This window comes from Calonectris borealis, chromosome Z, assembly GCF_964195595.1.
Source record: "Calonectris borealis chromosome Z, bCalBor7.hap1.2, whole genome shotgun sequence".
Classification (NCBI taxonomy): domain Eukaryota; kingdom Metazoa; phylum Chordata; class Aves; order Procellariiformes; family Procellariidae; genus Calonectris; species Calonectris borealis.
The window spans coordinates 55,705,707-55,727,815 of NC_134352.1; the positions used below are offsets into that span (position 1 = coordinate 55,705,707).

General features: G+C 38.0%; 1 protein-coding gene across 4 annotated transcripts in view; it reads right to left on the bottom strand.

Moving 5' to 3' along the window:
* UHRF2 (ubiquitin like with PHD and ring finger domains 2) overlaps positions 1-22,109 on the bottom strand; it is a 100,808-nt gene that overhangs the window by 43,776 nt on the left and 34,923 nt on the right. For all 4 annotated transcript variants that reach the window (XM_075138049.1, XM_075138048.1, XM_075138047.1 and 1 more), the window contains exon 4: positions 21,212-21,430. In XM_075138049.1, the coding sequence (XP_074994150.1) occupies positions 21,212-21,430 (219 nt within the window). The remainder of the gene's footprint in view (positions 1-21,211; positions 21,431-22,109) is intronic.

Genomic DNA, 22,109 nt, shown 5'->3' on the forward strand with positions numbered 1-22,109 from the left:
AAGAAAAGCAATAGAAATCTTCAAAAGCCCCTCTATGACTTCTAAATGTTTTGGAAACCTAAAACCCAATCCTGCAAAGACATGTACAATTCTGAATGTACTGTGAGTAGTCCTGTTAATGTCAGGTTTCAGTGCAAAATTTCACCATATCTCAGTGTTGAGTAACAAATACTCCATGACTCCACAACACTAATGCTGAGAGCCTTCTAGAGAAGAATTAGGAAATATTAAATGTAGAGTAAAGGTTTTCACCTCCTCTTATTATAATCTCCTTGTATTTACTAAAATTCTTATTCAAATGTAAACGTATCTAGGAAGAAAAGGCCATAAAAACACAAACAGTTTTAAAACACACCCTTTTCTTCCCTCCTCAGAATGATATTGTGCCTTCTTCAACTGCCTGTTTTCCTACCATTTTCAATTTACTACCTAATCTATAACTAAGGAGGAATTTTGAGTATAACCCATATTGGAAGTATTAATTACTGAACATAGTCTCACTGATTTCATTGAGTCACATGTGTCGTTACTGATTTCAGAATTCAGCAGTTTGACACGAGAGAAAGGAATTTACTAGCTGGAGAGCTTTATTTCTTGCAGAGTGAGACCCAGCCATTAAAAAAAAGAAAATCTGAAAGAGATTTGGGTTTGTTGAATTCTTTCCTCTTCAAAAGTTAATCTAATTCTGTTGCACTCCTGCAGTCCCTGTTTGGTTCTAGAAAAACCCTTCAAAATCAGAAATTACACAAGCAACTAAATGAATACAGACCACAAATACCATAGCTTGAATTATTAAGATTATAAAGTTTAACATTTTACCAAGACTGTGATGTTTGTAGTTAAAATGTCCAGTGAGCATCCTGCAACACAAGAAATAAAATAGATTTTTTTTCTTCTTTCCTGTATAGACATCAGATTTGCTGGACATAATAAAGAAGTAGTAGCACACAGTCAGCTTAATTCCAGGAAAGAGTGAAAATTATACAGTTTTTTGAAGGAAAAAACAAACTATTATATTAGTTACTGTTCAGTATTTGAAGGAGGTTGTGCAAGATTCTGCTAAGCAAAGCTGAAGTGCACTGCACTATTGCAGGTGTCTCTTCAAAAGCAGGGAAATAATGAAAATTAATAACTGTAAAGATTAAATATTGCCACACTGGAGACTATTTTCCAGGTGAAGACCACCAGTAAGTTAAATATTTAGAGTGCAAAAAGGCCTGAGAATATGTCTGAATCAGGCAAACAAGGCTTCTAAGCCCTATTTGTAGGATATCTGTAAGAAACAACCACAGAGGTGACCTGAAAATCCTTTTGAAGAAAGTCAGCCAGGTGGCATATCCCTATAAAAAGGTCTAGGCTGCAAAACTAAATCAAACTATAGACAGGTAGGGAAACAAGACATTAGGTCCATATTAAATAAAGATAACCACATCAACAGAACACCTCCAGAAACACCAGGCTTCAGTCTGCTCCCTGCTCTGCCTTTCTCTGCTCCCACCACTTCCTTGTGGTGACTCCAGTTCTTGTACTCTGCCATATGCTGACTTAACTAAGGCAGAAGAAAACTAAGCCAGGGAAAAAACTACAGGCAACAAAACACTTTTTGGTGGCCCTGAGCACTTCAGTGTTTAGCTCTCCATGGAACTGGAGCTGAGAGGACTCTGATAGTGTCTTGATTCACTATAATTGTCTTTTAAGTGTACCAACAGCTGTTTACTTTGGCATCTGTATTTATTTTGACCCTTTTTCTTTCTTGCAGTTTCTGGAGGGAAAACATTCCCCATTGTTGGTCATATGCATAAACAGCAAATGCTAGCAAATTTCAAAGATTTGGGATATTTCAACAGAACATACAAATGCTACATCAATGCAAATACATCCATCAGATAGAGAACAGTTTGTTCTCCTGACCAGGAAAATCATTTTAAGATAATCTTCATTTGCACACTAGGGGGCATAACTTAAAAGCAGTTCTGGCCATTGTGGGTAACACCCCTCAGATTTATTTAGGTTTCCATACAGTGCAGTGAACACAGGAAGTCTGATTTTCTGCATCTCGGTCTGGATGAGACCGCATGGTCCAACCACCCACACTAGAACGCTTGGACGCCAGGTTTTGTTACGACAAAGTAAGTCTCTGACAACATAAGGTTATGGAGATACTTCCAGTCTGTGAATGGCTACAGCACTTAAATTCGTCCAGCTGTTACCAGATCTGCAGCTCTGCTTAAGGCACAATTCCAGGTTTGGTTTAAAGTGAACTATTTAACTAGAAAATTGTCCCTGAAACAGACAGAAGAGCACTCCCAATAACGACTACCCCCTCTAAAAGGACTGTGGGTGCCAGTACACCTCTGTGGGTAAGGTGAGAGTAGAAGCTTCTCTCTTCTGCAGTTGCATGCAAAGACACTTTGAATTTTCTACAACATATACCCATTAATTCACAGTCATAAAAGCATTATACATTCAAACATAGAGAGTACAAATTGTAAACGTAATCTCTGGCAGGAAAACGGAATGAACAAATACAGACTGAGCTTCTCAAAAGCATCAAGGTTTCCCTGCTTATTTTCTGTACCTTGGAGAGTCTTTTCTTAAGTGCCCTACGCTTTTTGTTAGTCCTAGATTATTTAAAGTTAAAAATAAAACAAAACAAAACAAATCTCCTGACACTCTTTAATGCTATAAATCTAGCTATGTTAGGACCTTCCTTAGCTATATCACTGTTTGCTTGCCTATCCAGCTTGATTCCTCTAGAACTTATTTCTAACATAACTCAAAAGTAGTGAATCTATTTTAAAACCAAAATATAGAATCATGCCTTCTTTCACCTGAGTAACATGAAATTTTATATTCATATAAAAAAATACAGGTATTGGTTTGTATATCTGTATGCTTACAAAGCAAAAGATAAAAAATAAACAAGCACACCTTAAACTTCAAGCAGATCTGTATGGAAAAGTCAAAATAGTCATAGAAGTTGAATAATATGTTGGATATTAGTAAGCATACAACTACAAGTGCATCTACAGAAAACCTGAGGCATAATTTATTAAGTAAGTTAAAATCTTGGCAAGAAACAACAGTGACAGTCTCAATGTAGCAGCTACAAACATGACTTTAGCCATGTCATGGGATACAGAGATACTCCCAAATTCCAGTACACTTCAGACAAATTTCATCGTATTTGCAGAGCTTATTTTTCCCCCAATTTTTGCATCTTGCAAATTCTTCAATGTGTGTGCAGTCTAAATACACTATCCCTATTACGAGCAAAACTGCATCTAGGAAAAACTTGAAACATTTCCTCCCCTCTCTCTACACTGCCTTATTGCTTAGAGCTGGTTTACTTTAATTTACCCTCTTTTTTACTGCATTTTCTCCAGAAATTTAGAAAGTAGTTGTTTAAAAAAAAAAAAGCTTTGCATCACATGCAATTCTCTGCATACAGTCTTTAGACAAGAAGGAAGGTTGCAAAACACCGTAAAGCTGTACTCACAAATCTACAGACACTTGTGTTACTGCTATCCATATGTTTGGGAAACAAGCCAAACCTGAGCTCAGTAGAATATTTATTAGGAGTAAATTCCATTGGTGCCAACTTAAACTATTAAAATTACTTTTAACTACACTGATTATCACATTGTTTTCTTGAAAGATACCATGAAAAGATTTACAAGTTGGTTCAACGGTGTTAGTGTTTCAAAAGGCACCACAGCAAAAAGTTTTTGCAGAAGCATGTATTTTTATCAAGTTTATTACAAAAAATCACGTGTATATTATCTCAACCTCAAAGTGTTGAACAACATACTTTTTTATATATAAATAATTAAATAAACCAACTCCTCTAATTAATACGAGAAAACACAGAACTCTCAAAATAAAAAAAATAAATTCAGTTGCGTGGAGGTAACTATTGGTAAAAGCATGTTCTTCTCTCAGAGCACTGTAATCCTACTGACATAAGCAATACTATTCCCATAACTAGATGGAAGTGATAAAATAGACAGAATTCATCATTTCTGTATCACATATTAGGTCATGGTAGACATTCCTTCTCTTTTGGACATCTTCTGTATTTTTCCTTCAGGATAAGGGCACTCAGAAACTTACTTTCAGACTAAGTTTCTTCTAAAAGATGTCCAGTATTCAAAACAGAGAAAATATTTTATCTTCTGCTATGAGTTACATAAAGAGCAAGCAAATACCATCAAATAACTTTACAAAGCTGGTATGTTCCTACAAATGCCATAGCTGCATATCCGGAACCAAGAGGAAGATCAACTACCATTATGACAAATGATGGCTAATAATAAATGGTTAAGCCTTACCAAAGCTAAAAATCTCTAGTCAGCTAGTTGCTCTTAAAAGACTAATTCTTCTGCCACATTACACATACAATAGCTTTAATAATGATCAGGCTACACACCATTTGTCTTAAAAATTATGGTTATCTGATAAATTTGTGGTTATATTATTCTGTCAAATATACACAAGAAATATCACCTTTCTTTACTTCTCCACCTTACCATACCAAAAATGAGATTTAAAAAAAAAAATCTTAAAGTTATACATTACGCACAGTAAATGGGACTGCATTTGTATTTCATGTAAGTACACTAAATCCTTTAAAGAAAATAAATCCCAAAACAGAGCCAGACCCTTCAATACAACAGAATTCCTAATACAAGCTTTCCTTTTGGATAGGTTAGCCATAGCCAGATAGAAACCTTCAGCTGAACCTTCTTATATCTGTACTTTTCCCACACACACTTATTTTTTTTAAACCTTCAGGTTACAAAACACTCTAGACATACATAATCACAGATGACTAGAAGTATGACAACTGGTCATTACCCTGGATATTTCAAAGGTCAACTTCCAAGAAAATAAAAGCTGCTAGATGACAATTACCACACCGTGAAAACTCTATCAGTTCTTATAGTCTGAGAGATTCAGTTACAATTGCCAGATCTCTCTCCGGAATTTTCTGGTTTTATCACTTTACCGTACTGAAATTAGAAGAAAAATATTTCAACACACACTAAGAGTCAAAATACAATCCTGAATAAAAACAGGGCAAAATTTACTGTTCAGAAAATACACACAAAGGCTATATTGACACAAAGAATCATAAGGAAAAGTGTCTAATGACAATTTATCTTTAGGCTTCCTAAGAGCAAAACCTTACTCACACTAAGTCATGTTTACCACAGACAACTAATTAATTTGTCAGCTTCTATGGTTACTGTCAAAGGGTATTGTCCAGGTCAGCAGAGAAACAGCCACCATCAGAATAAAACCTAACAGAATATAATATTGGCTATGCTCTCCAGATGTATGAATTCAGTTAACAAACAACATAAAAATCAAAACAGGACCAAATTTACTACCACTTTCAGTATCTATCTTTTCACATGCACTACTTTGTTTACATCCCATTTATGATCAATCAGCCTCTATTCTGCTTTTGCAAAGCTTTCAGCCAGCAACTCTTTGTTTTCTCCCACATCACCAAACAAGAGTTTGATAACTTCTTCAGAAATATGCAAACATCTTTTCAATATTACCATTCAAAATGCTTGTTAGAACTTTTACTATCATCCCCTGAGAAGCGGTTGAGCCGCTAGAGTTCATGTCTAGTGTATGTATCAACCGCATTTCATTGCATCTTTGCACTTTGTGCTTTCACATTTAACAGCTGCATGAACTTGTATCCTGACTTACTCAATATACACTTTTTAAAGTGAGGCCCGTTTTTTAAAAATACTTTTCTTTGCCTTTAAAACAAGAGAAACTGTGTTCCTGAACTGAGCTCATGAACAATTGTTTATCAACTTTTATTATAAAAATGTTAAACTACAAATATGTTAAAATCATTAGACTAGAGAATTAAATATGTGCTATTGTAACACATAATCTCTACAGAAATCTACTCTCGAAAAAAAGAACTATGTTGTGACGTACAATATATTCACTCTAAGTCACTGTCAGCCAAAAGAATGTTTTGAAATTAAAGCAAATACCTGTAACAGCATGCACATTTCGAAAGATGTTAAATGGAAAATATGTCAATCTGATATGAAATATTGCAATGTGAAAATGACTACTGGTTGCTTTACATTTAAACATTAACTATAACTTAGGCTAAATTGTAGTTTCAACAAACCACAAAGACACATTGTCTACACAGAATGAAAAAAAGGCTAAAACATACCCATAAAACAATTACAACCCTTAGCAAACATGATTGTAGATTTGATTTTAAGCAGGCTTGTTTTAAAGGTTACCTAGAAAATCTTCCCACATGAAGATAGCATATTACATTGATAATTTGACCAAATTCTGCTAGGTTGCACTGAATTACATAGAAGTTCTTTTATTTTGTATTGTATGCAAGCAGAAAAACAGACAATATTTTCAAGAGTTTTTCAGAATATTCCACACCCATTTGGTTTATCATGAAAATACAAATGCACAGGTACAAAATGGGACAGTATTAGCTGTGCTTTTAATTCAACTTTATTTATTTTTATTTCACAAGCCACTGTAATGACAAAGACACAAAACAACTTCTCAAGTATACAAAGATTTTATTACTCTATATATGTAGCGCTAAGATTTAAAAAAAAAATAAATTAAAAAACCCTATTTCCCAGGATATGTTGAAGACCTTTCTATCAAAAACATCACAATCTAATATGAATTGTTAAGGCCTTTAAAAACAAAACAAACAAACCAAAAAACACACACACACCCCAACTCCCAAACCTACAAATTCACATTGTGGATACACACACAAGCCAGCCAGGATATTACTTTTTTTTAATCTCAGTAGTAGGCATAATGCTTGATGCATTTACAAAACAATATATTATAGTTCATGGTGCCAGACTCTGGAAGCAGAGGTTTGGACGCAGGGACTATCCTTTTTTCCTTAGCCTGGGATCTGTAAAGGAGACGAACATTAGAAAAGCAAGCATAAACCGCGTACCTGGGAAAAGGGGAAAGCACTGACCTGAGAGAAGAGCAAGTCACATCGTCAGTTCCTAATAATCTATTCACCATAGTAGCTCAGGAGCAAGACTCTGCCCTATGCCATCAAATCCACTAAGGAGACGGGTAAACGGCAGCAGAGGAAGACCGATCCCACCCACCCAGCAGCGCCAGCACTTGAGACCCGCCGGTGGCCGGCACTGCGGACCTGTCCATGGTACTGCAGGGAAGCCACTGGGTCCAACGGGGAGGGGGCACGACCTGCAATTACTACAACTACTCCCTCCTTGAACTTTGTGGCTGGCACTATCACAATGCTAAACGGGCATCCACAGTTTCCAAATCCAGGACCAAACATGCAGATGTTAACACCTACTTGACCGAATGTCCATAAAGAACCAGGTAAAAAGAGCTGGTTGAAGACCCACAAAGACAGAACCCCAAAGGCTTCGTATATGAGAAACAAAGCTCCAGGAGCTGTGTTGGCATCACAGGGCATGGTCTAAGCTCCATTCTCTTCTCTATGTGTTTGTGGACTGAATTGCAAGTGTCTTGGTTTCAGCTGGGATAGAATTGATTTTCTTCCTAGTAGTTGGTATAGTGCTCTGTTTTGGATTTAATATGAGAAGAATGTTGATAACACACTGATGTTTTAGTTGTTGCTAAGCAGTGTTTATACTAGTCAAGGATTTTTCAGCTATCCCAGCTGAAACCAGAACAGCAAGACTCAGAACAATGTAATGAGTCTGCTCAAGACATCATTCCAGGGGTCTGGACTAGTCAGTAAGCTCTTTTACGCTAGGAAGAGGCAGAGCTACGAACAGGTGATTCTTACTAAAAGAGGCTAAAAGCTTCTATCCAGATTTTACATTATGTTACACTTCTGAGAGCAGATGCAGCACACATACTCATCATGAGCTTAGCTACAGTTTAGGAGACCAATCTGTGTACCCAGCTGGATTAAGTGAGAATCTCAATTCAAAAACAAAGACATGAGAAGAAGCACCTCCCTTCATAACAAAAACTCACAGGGATACAGTCAGGATGGAAAGGCCTTCCAGAAAACAAAGAATAGCAAAGGAAGAGTCTTGAAAACACAGAAACATGGCAAGTACTCTGTACAATAATAAAAATAATACTAAGTGAATAAATAATAAATACATACATAAATAAATTTAAGGTGCTTTAAAACAAACAAACAAAAAACCAAAAAACAAAAAGCAAGAAATAAAAAGATCTGAAAGTATCCACCATAAAACAGTAAATACAAAGACAAAGACATTTCCCATAGAATGTTTCATATCGAACCAAAGGCTAATGAGAATTGCTCGCAAACAAGGCCAAAACCACATTTTTAGCCTAGAAAGTTGGTAATGAATGGATTATCACAGCTTGAATGTACATGACAGCATTACTTTATTGAAAAAACTTGGCATCCAGGGATGCTCTGGCTCAGAACAGGATGAATCTCATCTCACCAAGAATTCCTGAAAGTAGAAAGTACAGCGTGACCTACACAGAGAAGAAGTTCCAATTAATTTGGCATTTAAAGGTCAGTTGCTCATTTTGGGATTTCTTCATTCCTTATATTGCCCAATTCTCTCCAGACAAATTACATCAAATACCTGTGCCATGATGCCCAATTCCATTAGTGCATGGTATTAAATGCTCCATTTAAGTGCCCAATGTCTATTGTGTAATGGTAATACAGCCTTTCTAAGTCTTATGTGTATGTTTGGCATCTGTGATGATGCCCTTATTATTCATTTTTATGTAGATATATTACAAATGTTCATAGACTTTTGGGTAAAACTGTTGGAGAGATGCCTCAACAAACAAGTGAGGAAACTGTGGACAGGGTAGGCAAGCAAAGGGCCTGGGGTGATCAGAAGAGAAGGAACACAGCTATCAACAAAAAAAAAAAAAAAAAAAAGGTGACAGAAGTGCAATCACTTAAAGCGTAGGTATGTAAAGAAAGAAGACCCAGCAGAAGAGCTTTACAGGGAAAGCTCTCATGCCCTTTCTGGGGAATCAGCACACTTTGGCGCCTCTCTGAAACACCTATACACCAATGCATACAGCATAGGGAATGAACAAGAGGAATTACAGAAGTCTCTGTAATTACTGCAGGTCCATGACCTCACTGGGATCATAGACACATGGTGGGATATCTCACGTGACTGGAGTGCTGTGACAAATGGATATGGGCTCTTCAGAAAGGACAGACCAGAAAGACAAGGAGGGAGAGTTGCCCCTTATGTGAGGACAGGTCAGGAGCCAGTCAAGAGCTTACAGGTCAAGATTAGCAGACAGAACAACATGGTTGTGGCTGTTGTAGGTGCCTGCTATAGATGTCCTAATAAGAGGTAAGTATATGAAGCCTTCTTCAGACAATTGGAAGAAGTTTCATGTTTACAGGCCCTGGTTCTCACAAGGAACTTGAAGCACCCTGATATGTGCTGGAAAGACAACAGAGCAGAACACAAACAACCTAGGAAACTTCTGGAGTGCAGTGATAACAACTTTCTGACACAGGTGATCAAGGAGAGGTGCACTGCTAGGCCCAATACTTACAAACTAGGAAGAACTGGTCATGGAACATAAAGTCAGGGCAGTTTGGTTGCAATGATGATGAGATGATGGAGTTCAGGATCCTTAGAGGAGGGAGCAAGGTAAAAAGCAAGACAACCCTGGATTTCAGGACAGGAGACTATAATCTCTTCAGAGATCTGCTTGGAAAAATCCCATGGGATACGAACTTGGAGAGAAGAAGGAGCCAGTAAAGTCAATTGATATTCAAGGATCACCTCCTCCAAGCTCAAGAAAGGTCTACCACCATGTGCAGGAAATCAAAGGGAGCAGGAAGCCTGCATGGATGACCAAGGAGCTCCCAGACTAAACTCAGACATAAAAAGGAAGTGTGTAAGATGTGGAAGCAGGGGCAGCTGACCCAGGGGGGACTATGGAGTTCCTGTCCAATTGTGTAGGCATAGGGTTGGGAAAGCCAAGGTCTACCTTGATTTGAATCTGGCAAGAGATGTGAAGGGCAACAAGGAAGGATTCTACAACAACAAAAACAGGAAAGGAAAACTACAGAAAATGTGGACCCACTGCTAAATATAGCAGGGTCCCTGATGACAATAAACATAGAAAAAGCCAAGGTAGTCATTGCCTTTTTTGCCTCGGTGTTTACTGGTAAGACCAATGTTCAGGAATCCCAGGCCCCTGAGACCAGACGGAATGTCTGGAGCCTCAGTGGAGGAGGATTAAGTCATGGAACACTTAAACTGGACATGTAATTCTGTGAGGCCTAACAGGTTGTACCCACGAGCGCTGAGGAAGCTGCCTGACGTCTGGACAAGACTACTCTTAGTCATCTTTGAAAAGTCATGACAACTGGGACATCTTTCTGAGAACTGGAGGAGGGCAAATGTCACTCCTATCTTTAAGGAAGATCTACTGACAGACTGGTCAGCCTCAACTCAATCCCTGGAAGGTGATGGAGCAAATAATCCTGGAAATAATTTCCAGATACAAGGACAAGAAGGTGATCGGGAATTGTGAGCATGGCCTTACAAAGGGGAAATCATCTTGACAGTCTCTACAATGAGGTGACTTGCTTGGAAGATAACAGGAGAGCAGGAGATGTTCACGTTCACTTTAGTAAGGCTTTTGATACTGTCTCCCATAACATCCTCACATACAAGCTCACAAAGTATGGATTAGGTAATTGCACAATAAGGAGGATTGAAAACTGGCTGAATCCCCAGGATTGTGACCAATGACACAAAGTCCAGTTGGAGGCAAGTCAGTAGCACCCCAGGGGTTGACCCTGGGGCCAGTACTGTTTAACATCCTCATTAATGAGCTGAATGATGGGAACAGAGTGAACTCTCAGCAAGTTCACAGATGATACAAAACCAAGAGTAGCCACCAATATACCAGATGTGTGTGCCACCCTTCAGAGTGACCTGGAGAGCTGGACAAGGAGGAATTTCATTATGTTCAACAAAGAGAAATGCAAAGTCCTGCACATAGGGAGTACCCCATGCACCAGTACATGCTGAGTGCCAACTGGCTGGAGAGCAGCTTGGTAGAGAAAGACCTTGAGGAATTCATAAACAACAAGCTGACCATAAACCAGCAATGTGCCCTTGTAAGCAAAGAAGGTCAACAGCATGCTGGACTGCATTAAGAAGAGCCTTGCCAGCAGGTAGAGGGAAGGTTCCTCACTACACAGCACTGGTGAGGCCAGGTCTGGGCTCCCCAAGGTAAGACAGACATGGACTTACAGCAGTGGTTCTAAAAAAGGGCCACAAAAATTATTAAGGGACTGGAACATCTTTGATATGGGAGTGTTTGGTCTGGAGAAGAGAAGGCTTGTGTGTGGAGGGCTCTTATCCATGTGTATAAACACGAAGCCAGACTCCTCTCACTAGTGCCTACTGCCAGGACAAGACTAACAGGCAGAAACAGAAACATGAAATTCCCTCTGACCACGCAAAATACCTTTTTACAGTGGTTGCCCAGAGAGGTTGTTGAGTCTCCACCCATAAAGATATTCAAAACACAACTGGACATAGTCCCAGGCAATCTGCTCTAGCTGACCGTACTAGAGCAATGTCATGAGCTCCTTTCCATCCTCAATGATTCTCTTAAATATATACATGTATTTCAATACCACTCCTTTTTTATTTATTTTCATAATGCTTTTCCCAATATTGTGCTCACCACCACTTCCCTCCCCCCGCCCCCGCTTTGACTTTTTGTACTTGTTTGTTTTCTTCTGTTCTTCCTCTTCTGTTTGGAACTACTTTCCTCAGTGGGAACAAACTAAGTTTCAAAACACTCCTAAAAATCACCCTCTAGAAAGCAAGTCAAAAGACTCTGTGGTTCCAAGTCTGCATGTTTATTAGAGAAAGGATAGTATTACAAATACTGAAGATATAGTTTATGTTCTGGGAAAACAAAGAAAAACCTCAAGATCCAAGTCAACCCATTTTTCACCTTCGAAAGATACTTTCATCTTATGGCAATTATGAAATGGTTATGAAACCAGAAACATTCCAACTTTTAACACTTGGTGCTTAGCTTTTTTTGTTTGTTTGTTAAAGCAATTAATGCTTTAACACATAACAATTAAGTAATTGAAAAGTTAAGCTATTGAATGAAATCCAAAGAACCAATTTTCTCCCCCTCTCGCCGCAATTTATGTCCATCATCCTCGCTCTGCCTGCCCTGTACCACTGTGCTCCTCAAACCATCTCAGCAGCCCTTTGCTGAATTTACTCGTTTATGTGTCTCCCTTTTGTGTGTTGAGGTAGGGTGTGTGTGTGTTTGGGGGTAGGTGGAATCTAGTATTCTTGATACAGTCTAATTAGTGCTTAATAAAGGGGAATAAATCACTTTCCCCAGTCTTCTGATTAGTCTCCTTCTCATACAGCCTGAATACTGTTAGCCTTCATTACATACTGCTGGCTCACGTTCAGCTTGCTGTCTACCAAGACCTACAGGTCCTTATCAGAGCCACTTCCCAACCAGTACTGCTGCAAGGGGCTCTGCCTTCCCAGGTGCAGGAAAGACTCTGCGTTTATCCTTGCTGAATTTCATGAGGCTCCTGTCAGCCTATTCCTCCTGCCTGTTCAGGTCCCTCTGGCAGTAGTAGCCCTGAGTTTCCACCAATTTGGTGTCCCTGCAAACTTGGTGAGAGTGCACTGCAGTGCCACTGCCACACTGTTGCTTAAGATACTGAACAGCACAGGTCCCAGGATACACCCCTGCAGTTCCCTGCTTGTTATCATTTTCCAGGTAGTGTACAACTCATTAACCACTATCCTCTGAGCCTGATCATTCAATCTTACCTTTTTTTAAACCCATCTGATTGCCCATCCACCCAGATCACATCCTAATTGGGATAGGATATTATGGGACAAGACAAAAGACCTGCTACAAATTGAAGTAAATGATATCTGTTGCTCTGCCCTTGGCCACAGAGCTAATCATTTTATCATAGACGGCAACCAGGCTTGTAAGGCATGATTCGCTCTTGGAAAAAAATCCACCCTAGCTATTCCAAATCATCTTCACACGGCTAGCACTTCCAAGAGGACTGTCCCATGGTTTTCCTCAGACTGAAATAAGGCTGACTGGCCTTCTTTGAAGACAGATGCAACATTTGCCCTTCTCCAGTTGTCAAGGACCTCCCTGACCTCCACATCTTTTCAAATATACTACAGAGGAGCATCACTACAGCATCAGCCAGTTCCCTTGGCACACTTGGGATGCAACCCATCTGGTCCCATGGACTTGCATTGGTCAAATTCTTGCAAGTACTCCTTGACTCAGTCCTCATTCACTGCTGAAGATTCTCCTTGAATGCTTTCACTAGGCACAGCTACCAGAGAGAGCTTGTCAGTGAAGACTAAGGCAATGAAGACAGTGTCTGTTGATACTGAATCATCTGACTTTTTCATCAATACATGCGTATTTTCCTTGTTCGGCCTTCTACTGCCAAAGCAATTGTAAAAGCTCTCTGCATTGCCCTTGATGTCTCTTACAAGTGGAAACTCTAGATCAGCTTTGGTTCTCATAACACTACCCTTACACGTTCAAAATTGCTCCTTTTTACACTGCCCCTGTTTCCAACTCCTATATGCTGACTTTTTGCACTAGAGCTAAGGTCATGAGTTTCCTGTTTAGCCTTGCCAGTCTCCTGATATCTCTATTAGTTTTTTGAGTATCAGAACGAACCTCTTTGCATTTGAAGGAGCTTGCCCTTAAGCACCTGTCAGCTCTGCTGAGCTCCTTTACCTTTCACAGTCGCCTCCTCTGGGATCCCATTAACTAGTTCCTTGAATGAAACTGAAGTCTGCTCTACTAAATTCCAGAGTCTATGCTCTGCTACTGTCCCCTTTCTCAGTTACATCAGGATCTTGGTATCTACTATTTCAGTCAGTATAGCCAAGGCTACCATTGATCATCTGATCTCCAAGCAGTTGTTGATAATAAACAGCAGATCCAGCTGTGTATCACCCTGTTGACCTATCCAGTACCTGTATTAAGAAGTTAGCCCCAACATCCTCCAAAAAGCTTCTTGACTGCTTGCGTTCCAGTGTTATCCTGCCAGCAGATGTCAGGGAACTCGAGTCCTCCATGAAAATCAGTGCCTGTGATTCAGAAACTTTTAAAGGCAGCTTTGTCCTCTTCCTCAACCTAATCGGGTGTCATCCTACATAACATCATCCTTTTTGGCCTCTCCTATCCTCATGCACAAGCTGTCAACGAGACTGTTGTGATCCCCCTGAACAGCTCCCTACATCCAAACTTCTTCACATCATGGCAGCCCTGCCCTCTTTATCTTTGCCTTTCCTGAGGAGTTTGTATCCATCCATCTCTCACTCCAGTGACGTGAGCTATACCACCGTGTCTCCACTATACCAACAATGTCATAGTTCTGTGACTATATGCAGAACTAATTCCTCCTGCTTGTTTTCCAGGCTGTATGTATTTGCATCATGCACTTGAGATGGGTATCCCTCTTTTACCAATCCCAAGATCCCTCTTGTTCCCACCACCCTGTAACCCTTTGCTTTCCATGTACATGCCAATACCTCCCTTAACCATGGGTCATAATGTCCCTTCACCACCCAAAGCTCTACTCACCAGGTTGGTCAGCCTGTTGGCATAGATGCTCTAGTCCCACTTGAGCATCAAGGACTTTCAGGGACAGATAGTAAACCAATTATGGTATTAAAAGCCAAATGTCTGTTGACACGAGCTGTGCAATTAACCAAGTTTCGATCCACAGGATTTGCCTACTCCTTCCCCTTGGGAGGATTGGTCCTCCAAAGTCTTACCCTTTCACCAGCAGGACTGAGAAGCTCTTACATAACTGGGCTACTTAGTTTGAGAAATAACACCATTTCTAGTAAGGTAGACTTGGTTTGCAACTCAAATTTTAAAATTTCAAAACAAAAGAACAGTACATTCACAGTCCAAAAGACTCAACATGAATAACAAGCACCTAGTCTACTTTCCTTCCATTTTGGGAAAGCAAACTGAAACAATCAAGTATCAGTTTTTCCATATTGCCAGTTAAAAACAGACAACGTGCAGGAAAACAGCACAAAGTACAAATAAATTACTTTTTATGCTCTCTCTTTAAGAATCGGGAAGAGGAAAGTATTGAGAGATAAAATATTTCTTCCACTTAAGAGAAATAATTACGGGTAAGCAATCTGTAATCCTTCCACTCCTCTCTGCATAATGGAACCTATTGAAGATTTGTCCTCTTTAAAGCAGGAAAACAAAGCCCGTGGAGGAATAGCTATGATCTGTGTAGAACCTGACCATCATAACTATTCAGGGAGTGTTTGTAAAATGGAAATTTTTGTCCAAAGAGAAAGAAGGGAAAGAAGAAAGAGGAAACATGAAAAGGGTATCTGTAATAACAAGTCAGCCAAATACCCTTCAAAATGTACTTTCAGTTCTTTCTAAACTTGCTGGTTTTGATTTCACAGGTGCCGAACCAAGGTATTATATCTCCTTTATGACCCTGGTGGAGAGGACAATTACCACAGCGAGTGGTTAAAGGATTCACTCTGTTCAGGCTCTCTTCATGAACTATTCTCAGTCAGATATTGTTCTTCTGTCTCTCAACACACCCCGGACACCAACCTTTCTCCAGTCCCAGTGGACCAACCTTTCTCCAGTCCCAATAGCTGACAGTGTGTTCCAATCCCTTCTGGGCAGTTTGTCCTGCACCCCAGCCTCCTTTTTTACAGAGAAGGCACTGTATGCTACTCAAAAATCACTTTAATAATATTCTGTCCTCATGTCCATTATATCTTTTAATTCTTGAGTTTTTCCTCAAGAATGAAATCACAACTGAAGCAAGATCGAAAACCTAATCTGGAATTTAAAAATAAACAGTTTGATTTCCAGTAAACTTCACTTTTTATGTTCATTCTTTCCATGATCATTCTTTCAGATCATTCTTTCCACACACACACCCCACCACCCACCCCAAACATGAGTTTTTTTGTCCAACAGGATAATTAAGTGGGACTCAAAATACTCTTCCTGTTGTTAAGAGTCATTCCTGTTAAGAATTGCGAGATTATTACCTAAGGCTGTGTATCACAGAAAGAGCCACCTCTAGCTGTAGAGACTAGGGAAAAGCAGTTCACAGAAGTGCTTAAGAAGTTCTAGGCATCACCTCTACAGAATCACCATGAAAAATCCCAGCAGGCTTCTTGGACAATCAGAATCTATCTTGATTTGAAACAGTTGCGTTGATTCAAAAGGAGGTCTCTTCTTCAAAGGAGGTGACCAGCTCCACACTGAAGTCATAAGGAGAAGAGGAAAGAGGGAGACACAAATTCACCCTTTCAGAAGTTCTGTTGCCTAAAAGAAATATGCCATTTTTATGTCTGTGCAAGAAAGCTGCAGGTAAGTTCTTCAGCAATTAGAATTCTTATTATTAAGATACCTGCTGATACAGCATGAAAGCTATTTTAAAAAATGGCTCCAAGTAAATCTTGTTAATATTCCACATATCAGCAAAACAATGTCTTCCCAGATCAACCAGCAACAGTCAAAGATGCTACATTAAAACAAATAAACTGGGAAGTTATTTTGGGTAGGAAATTATACTTCAAAAGTATACAAGAATCAGTAAGGGATAAACCACATAGACAGAATTCCAGGCCTAATTAAAAACACAGTATAAGAATTACACTATTGGGCAGCTACAAAGTATGACAACAACAATTGTGACGTGTTGATTATCAAAGTACATACTGAGAGGGATAGGAAATATGGTACTGTTATTTTTCTAAGTGTCAAAATAAGGTACAACTGTGAATAACCTTTTTTTTGCACCAGCTAGATAGAAATCCACAGAAACACAAGAACTCTTGAAATCATCCAGAACAACGCGCAAGATTTGTTTCACTGTTAGTTCAGTATTCTGTAATATGTTTAAATTCTGTACTTTTGCAAAGCTATAAAAACAATTATGTATCACTTAAAAAATCAGAAGTTAAATATAAATGGAAAAACTTGTTCAAAAGAAGTAAAAGGAGCAGCTAGAAGTAAAATCTGTACAGGTAGCATGAAGACCATATAAAAACATCATATTGCCTTCTGAGAACAAAAACATGCCAGACATGAATAAAAGGAGTCTGAAAGAAGATAAACAGGAATGTATCTTACAAAAAAAAAAAAAAAAGAAATAAAGCACGAATTGTGTTCAAATGAGGAAGATAAAACCCAGATCTGGCAGGTTACATAGAAAAACATAATAAGCATATTTAAAAATTAGAGAGGTTGATCTGAAAACAAAACAATCCTTCCTTTTTGGGAGCAGGAAGCCTCACACAAAAACCTGCAGAACTAAAAGATGACAAATATAAAACTGAAAATTTAGGACCCTTTCTATTATTTTCCATTACCGCTGCTTGGGTAAAGACCTCAAATTCATTAAATATTCACTTAGTCAAAGAGGTATAAAATCTGCAGAGCAAACAGATTTTTCTGATATTCTTGTATAACTCCAAAGGCTTAAACAAAATACAAGTCTTGGAATTGACAGAGTCCTTGCTAAACTCAAACTTTCAAAGGCTGACTGAAGAAAAGTAAGAGCTGATTTTGTCTCTATTTATCTTGAAGTCTAGCAAGGAGAAAATGCAAAGCACCATTTGAACTACTTTGGTTTGATTTGGTGTGGTGACTTTAATCATGTCAGCCAGCTCCAACGTTAAAATAAATTGTGAACAGTTTGCCTCACAACTACCCACCAGTAATAGGCATTTGATACATGCCCTTTAAAGTGCAAAGACGACAAGTCATATTACTCTGGATTACAAATAACTGCTTTCATCATGAAACAGAAGATACTCCCGAAAAAGAAGAACAGAGGATCTTCAAAAGAGGTACTGCAAATTTAGTTAAAATCAGTTCAGCGGTACCACACACACAGAGACCATTCTGAACTGTAAGCATGCACACAGAGTCATGAGAGACCTATGGTCCCAGGCCCATCTATATCTCATGGTCAAAGCACTGCTGTCTCCCTAGTATTTGTATCTGAGACACAGTAAGTCCAGTTCAGATGGGTTTTAAACATCCTGCAATTACAGATTTCAGTTGCAATGCAAATCAGTACAAATGAAAATTATTAGTATGTGGTCAACTCTTCCATGTAATGATGTCTTTTTCTCCCCTGTTCAGTCTCACTCCTCTCTTTGATAATATTCTCTAATCCATATCTGTTTCCCAAAAGATGAACTAATGAGGACAGATTGCACAGGATATTTCCTTCAGGTTATGACTGAGACATGAGTAAAAGTAACACCTAACAAACACGCATGTCAACAGATACAGTAAAAAAGACGTACTCATCACATGTTCTATGAGCTCCAAAGCATTCCCACAAACAGTACATGTTGTTATTTCCTGTCATTGTGCCAACAGCTTCATGAAATCTTTGTCAAAAGAAATCAAGATCAATAAACCAAACATTCAACTATTGCATAGAAAACTGTTTTATACAAAGCCTCTTTGACGTAATACCAGAAAGGGAAAAAAGTCCAAGCCATGAATATATCTGAAGCGACCCTAAGAAGTCTGCCTCCCCTTACTGCCTGCTGAGGTTGTTCTTAAGTAGTACACAAATAATTAGCCATCAACATACAATTAATCACTAACATATACTGATAAAGCATTCAAAATAGATTTCACTTTTATTTAAAACAATTAACTAATGCTAACATTATGGTAAGAACTCATGATAACATATCAATAATATATTAAATTATAGAATATTCATATATTAATTATATTATTACAGACTAAATATTATAATAACAGAATTATAATTCTAAACTAATTTATATTAATATATTTTATATTATGTATTATATAATTGTATTATATTAGTATAGTAATATAGATTAACAAACATTGAAACACTAAAAGATTGGGTTTTATTTTGCAAACCAACACACCTGAAATGTTAAGTGATTCTTGTTGCAACATGTTCCTTACACACGTCTATGAATACTAGGAGATTTATCTTGTACTTTTACTGCTAATTGAGAGAATGACTTAGGTAGCACAGGTGACACAGAATTATTCTGTGATAAATTTCAGGAATGACAGGGCCCAGATAACCTTACTTTCTGCAAACTAGTGCATCACTGCATATACAAACTATCAACATGTAAACGAAGCCTGAATTCTTAGTCAGGAAGAAAATTCACTGACATAAGATTCCATTTGAAAAATGGACTTAAATTCACCACCTTAGAACAAGGTATTTGTCAACTGTGCCTTTCTTCTCCCAGCTCCTTGCAGAGGACAATAAGCGTCGATACTGCGGGGAACCCCATGGTACTTGCGCCAAACTACCCACGGTATTTGAAGTTACTGTCTTCAAATCTGAAACATAACTATCAGCTTATTTAGATTAAAAAAAGATTGTCCTATAGAGTTCCAACCAGCATGAACAGAATTTTTTATGAGCCACCACGCGCCTGCTTTTGCCAATATAAAACATATTTTGATTATCATATTTTAATAAATGAGAAAAACTCTGAAAGAATCCATGTAGACAACGGTTTTAAATAACATTATCAATAGACATTTGAGTTTCGTGTAAACTGATATCTGGACAGTTCTGCTTGTAGAAGGTCATGAAGTCCATCTCTGATTCACCAAATGCCATACAAATATTAAATGCATTACAATGAAAATCTTCATGTCTCTAGACTGGCCTCCATTTCTTAATCTCTTCTCCCTTCCAAGTTAGTAATTCAAACTACCTACTCAATTTCTTCGTGCTTTACATTTGAAGTTTTTTTTGCTTTGCTTACAAAACAAGTCCATATGCCTGCTCTACTTAATACAAGAAGACCATAATGCACTGAGATTGTCTAATAAAACTCCTGTTATTCTAGAATTAAAAACCATCCACAAAACAGATTTTCATTTACTTGCATGATTTACCAAGTCAATGGCTTTCCTGTTTCCCAGTACTAGGTATAATTGCATTTTTTACACAAAATACTGAATTGCACCTCATCATTAGTCTTCCGTGTGTGTCTTCCAATTAATCATGTCCTATACTGTAAGTCTTCCCACAGATACAATTCTCCTTTGTCATAAAGTAAACTACACTAATATGCAAGTAGTCCAATTAATTTTAAAGAATATACTCCCAGAACAATGGTAAGACTCATTGAGTAAATGTGGGACATGCCATCATTAAATCAATCATTTCTTAAGTAAGAAGAAATTTCACTTTAGTTCCAGTTCAATTCTAAAATCAGTTTCATTCCTAACATATAAGCACCCATACACTCCTCTCTTCTGCAAGGATGGAGGTGGCAGACTGGATTCATTTTAGTTCTTCTGTGTCAGAAAAGGATAAATGTTAAAGGAATGAGGAAAGCTAATGATAAGGAGGAGGAAGGTTACAGTGAATTCCTCAAGGAGACTGCCAATAAAGACTGGTCATCTCTTCAGCCCTAAGAAGGCAATCACACAGCTTACTGACAATAGTATCATATGGATTTCTGCAGAAAACACTGTTCCTAAAGAACTATATACAATTTTTAAAATTAAATAGGAAACCAAAGCAAAGACATTCAGGTGAGTTCAGCCACATGAAAACTTGTAATTCGCACATCCCACAGTTCCACGTTTTACTTATCAGAAGCTATAATACCTGCACAAATATTTTATTTTTAAAAAATTCAATTAGCCAGTTCAGAGACTTACTCAAATTGTCAGAGACGACTAATACTCGGTGAAACCTCGCGGTTCCCAATTACCTCAAAAATTACTGAAAATGGATTTTTCAGCTTTCAATAGAATTGAACATATAATATATATAAACTAATATAAATGTATAAATATATAACATATAAAGGAATATAAATAAAAACACACTCTAATCAATTTGAACCACAGATAATACATGAAACCTTATGGTTGCCTCCAGCAATTTCAGGAAACGTAAAAATTCTGACTCATAGCTAAGTCTGCACACCGTAAAAACCATGCACTGTAATTCCATGACTCATGACAGCTGTGGAATCGAAGTATGACATTAATTTTAATCTAGTGATGACTAGTAGACAAAAAAAAAAACCCAACAAACATACTTTATATGATATGTAGAGATTTTATGAGTTGGTCAAACAAATCTTACCCCAGCAGAATTTTAGCATGAACCTCTTTGTTAGTCCTTGAGATTTCTCTCAAAGAGGTAATTTCTGCATCAAACCAAAATCCTCTTTCTTCTGGAGTCTCAACATTGTAGTTAACCATCACCACATCACCCACTTTTAGTTCACTCCACTTCAGGATGGTTCTTGCCCGGGGTCGAAGATTACTGGTGTCCATTTCTACTATGCCATTCTCTGGGTACCTTGAAAAGTAAAACCAACAACAGTAATGATTACAACTCCTGTAACAGTAAGAAGTAAGTCACAGACAACATTTTTCAGAAGTATAAATTATTAAATGTGCTTTGGGCATATAAGAAACGTAGTATAAAAATCTGACCTAATATCCTTTTGAAAGTTTAGTTTTCACCTAAACACAGACCAGGAATTTGACTAATCTCAAATGGAAAAAACAGCCTCCATGAGTTTTCTCTCAAAAAAAAAAAAAAATTCAAGTAAATCTGTAAGCACTGAATGACTTTTTGATTGGAATGCGATCAAGTTCAAGGTTTTGGCACACACATGGCCCCAGTTTGCTCCCAGTAAAGTCAACATTCCAATTAAAATGACAATGAAAAAGTAATGAAGATTAAAACTAGGTGTTTCAACTCAGTACATTTCTAATTTAGCTTTGCTTTCATGCATTTTTTACATTTCCACTAACTTCAATAACAACACATTTAGGACAGTTCTTTTTAAAAATTTGACCCTACGAACACAGCATATCAAATTCATGTGGTGAATATAGTCCAAGTCCACATTCCATGCACCAAGTTTAAAACAAAAGTCTAACTACAAAATGTAGCAAGTGAGAAACAGAACTAAGACTCTCAATGAGATACATGAACTAACAAATTGAAAATGTTTCTCCCTTTAAATTAC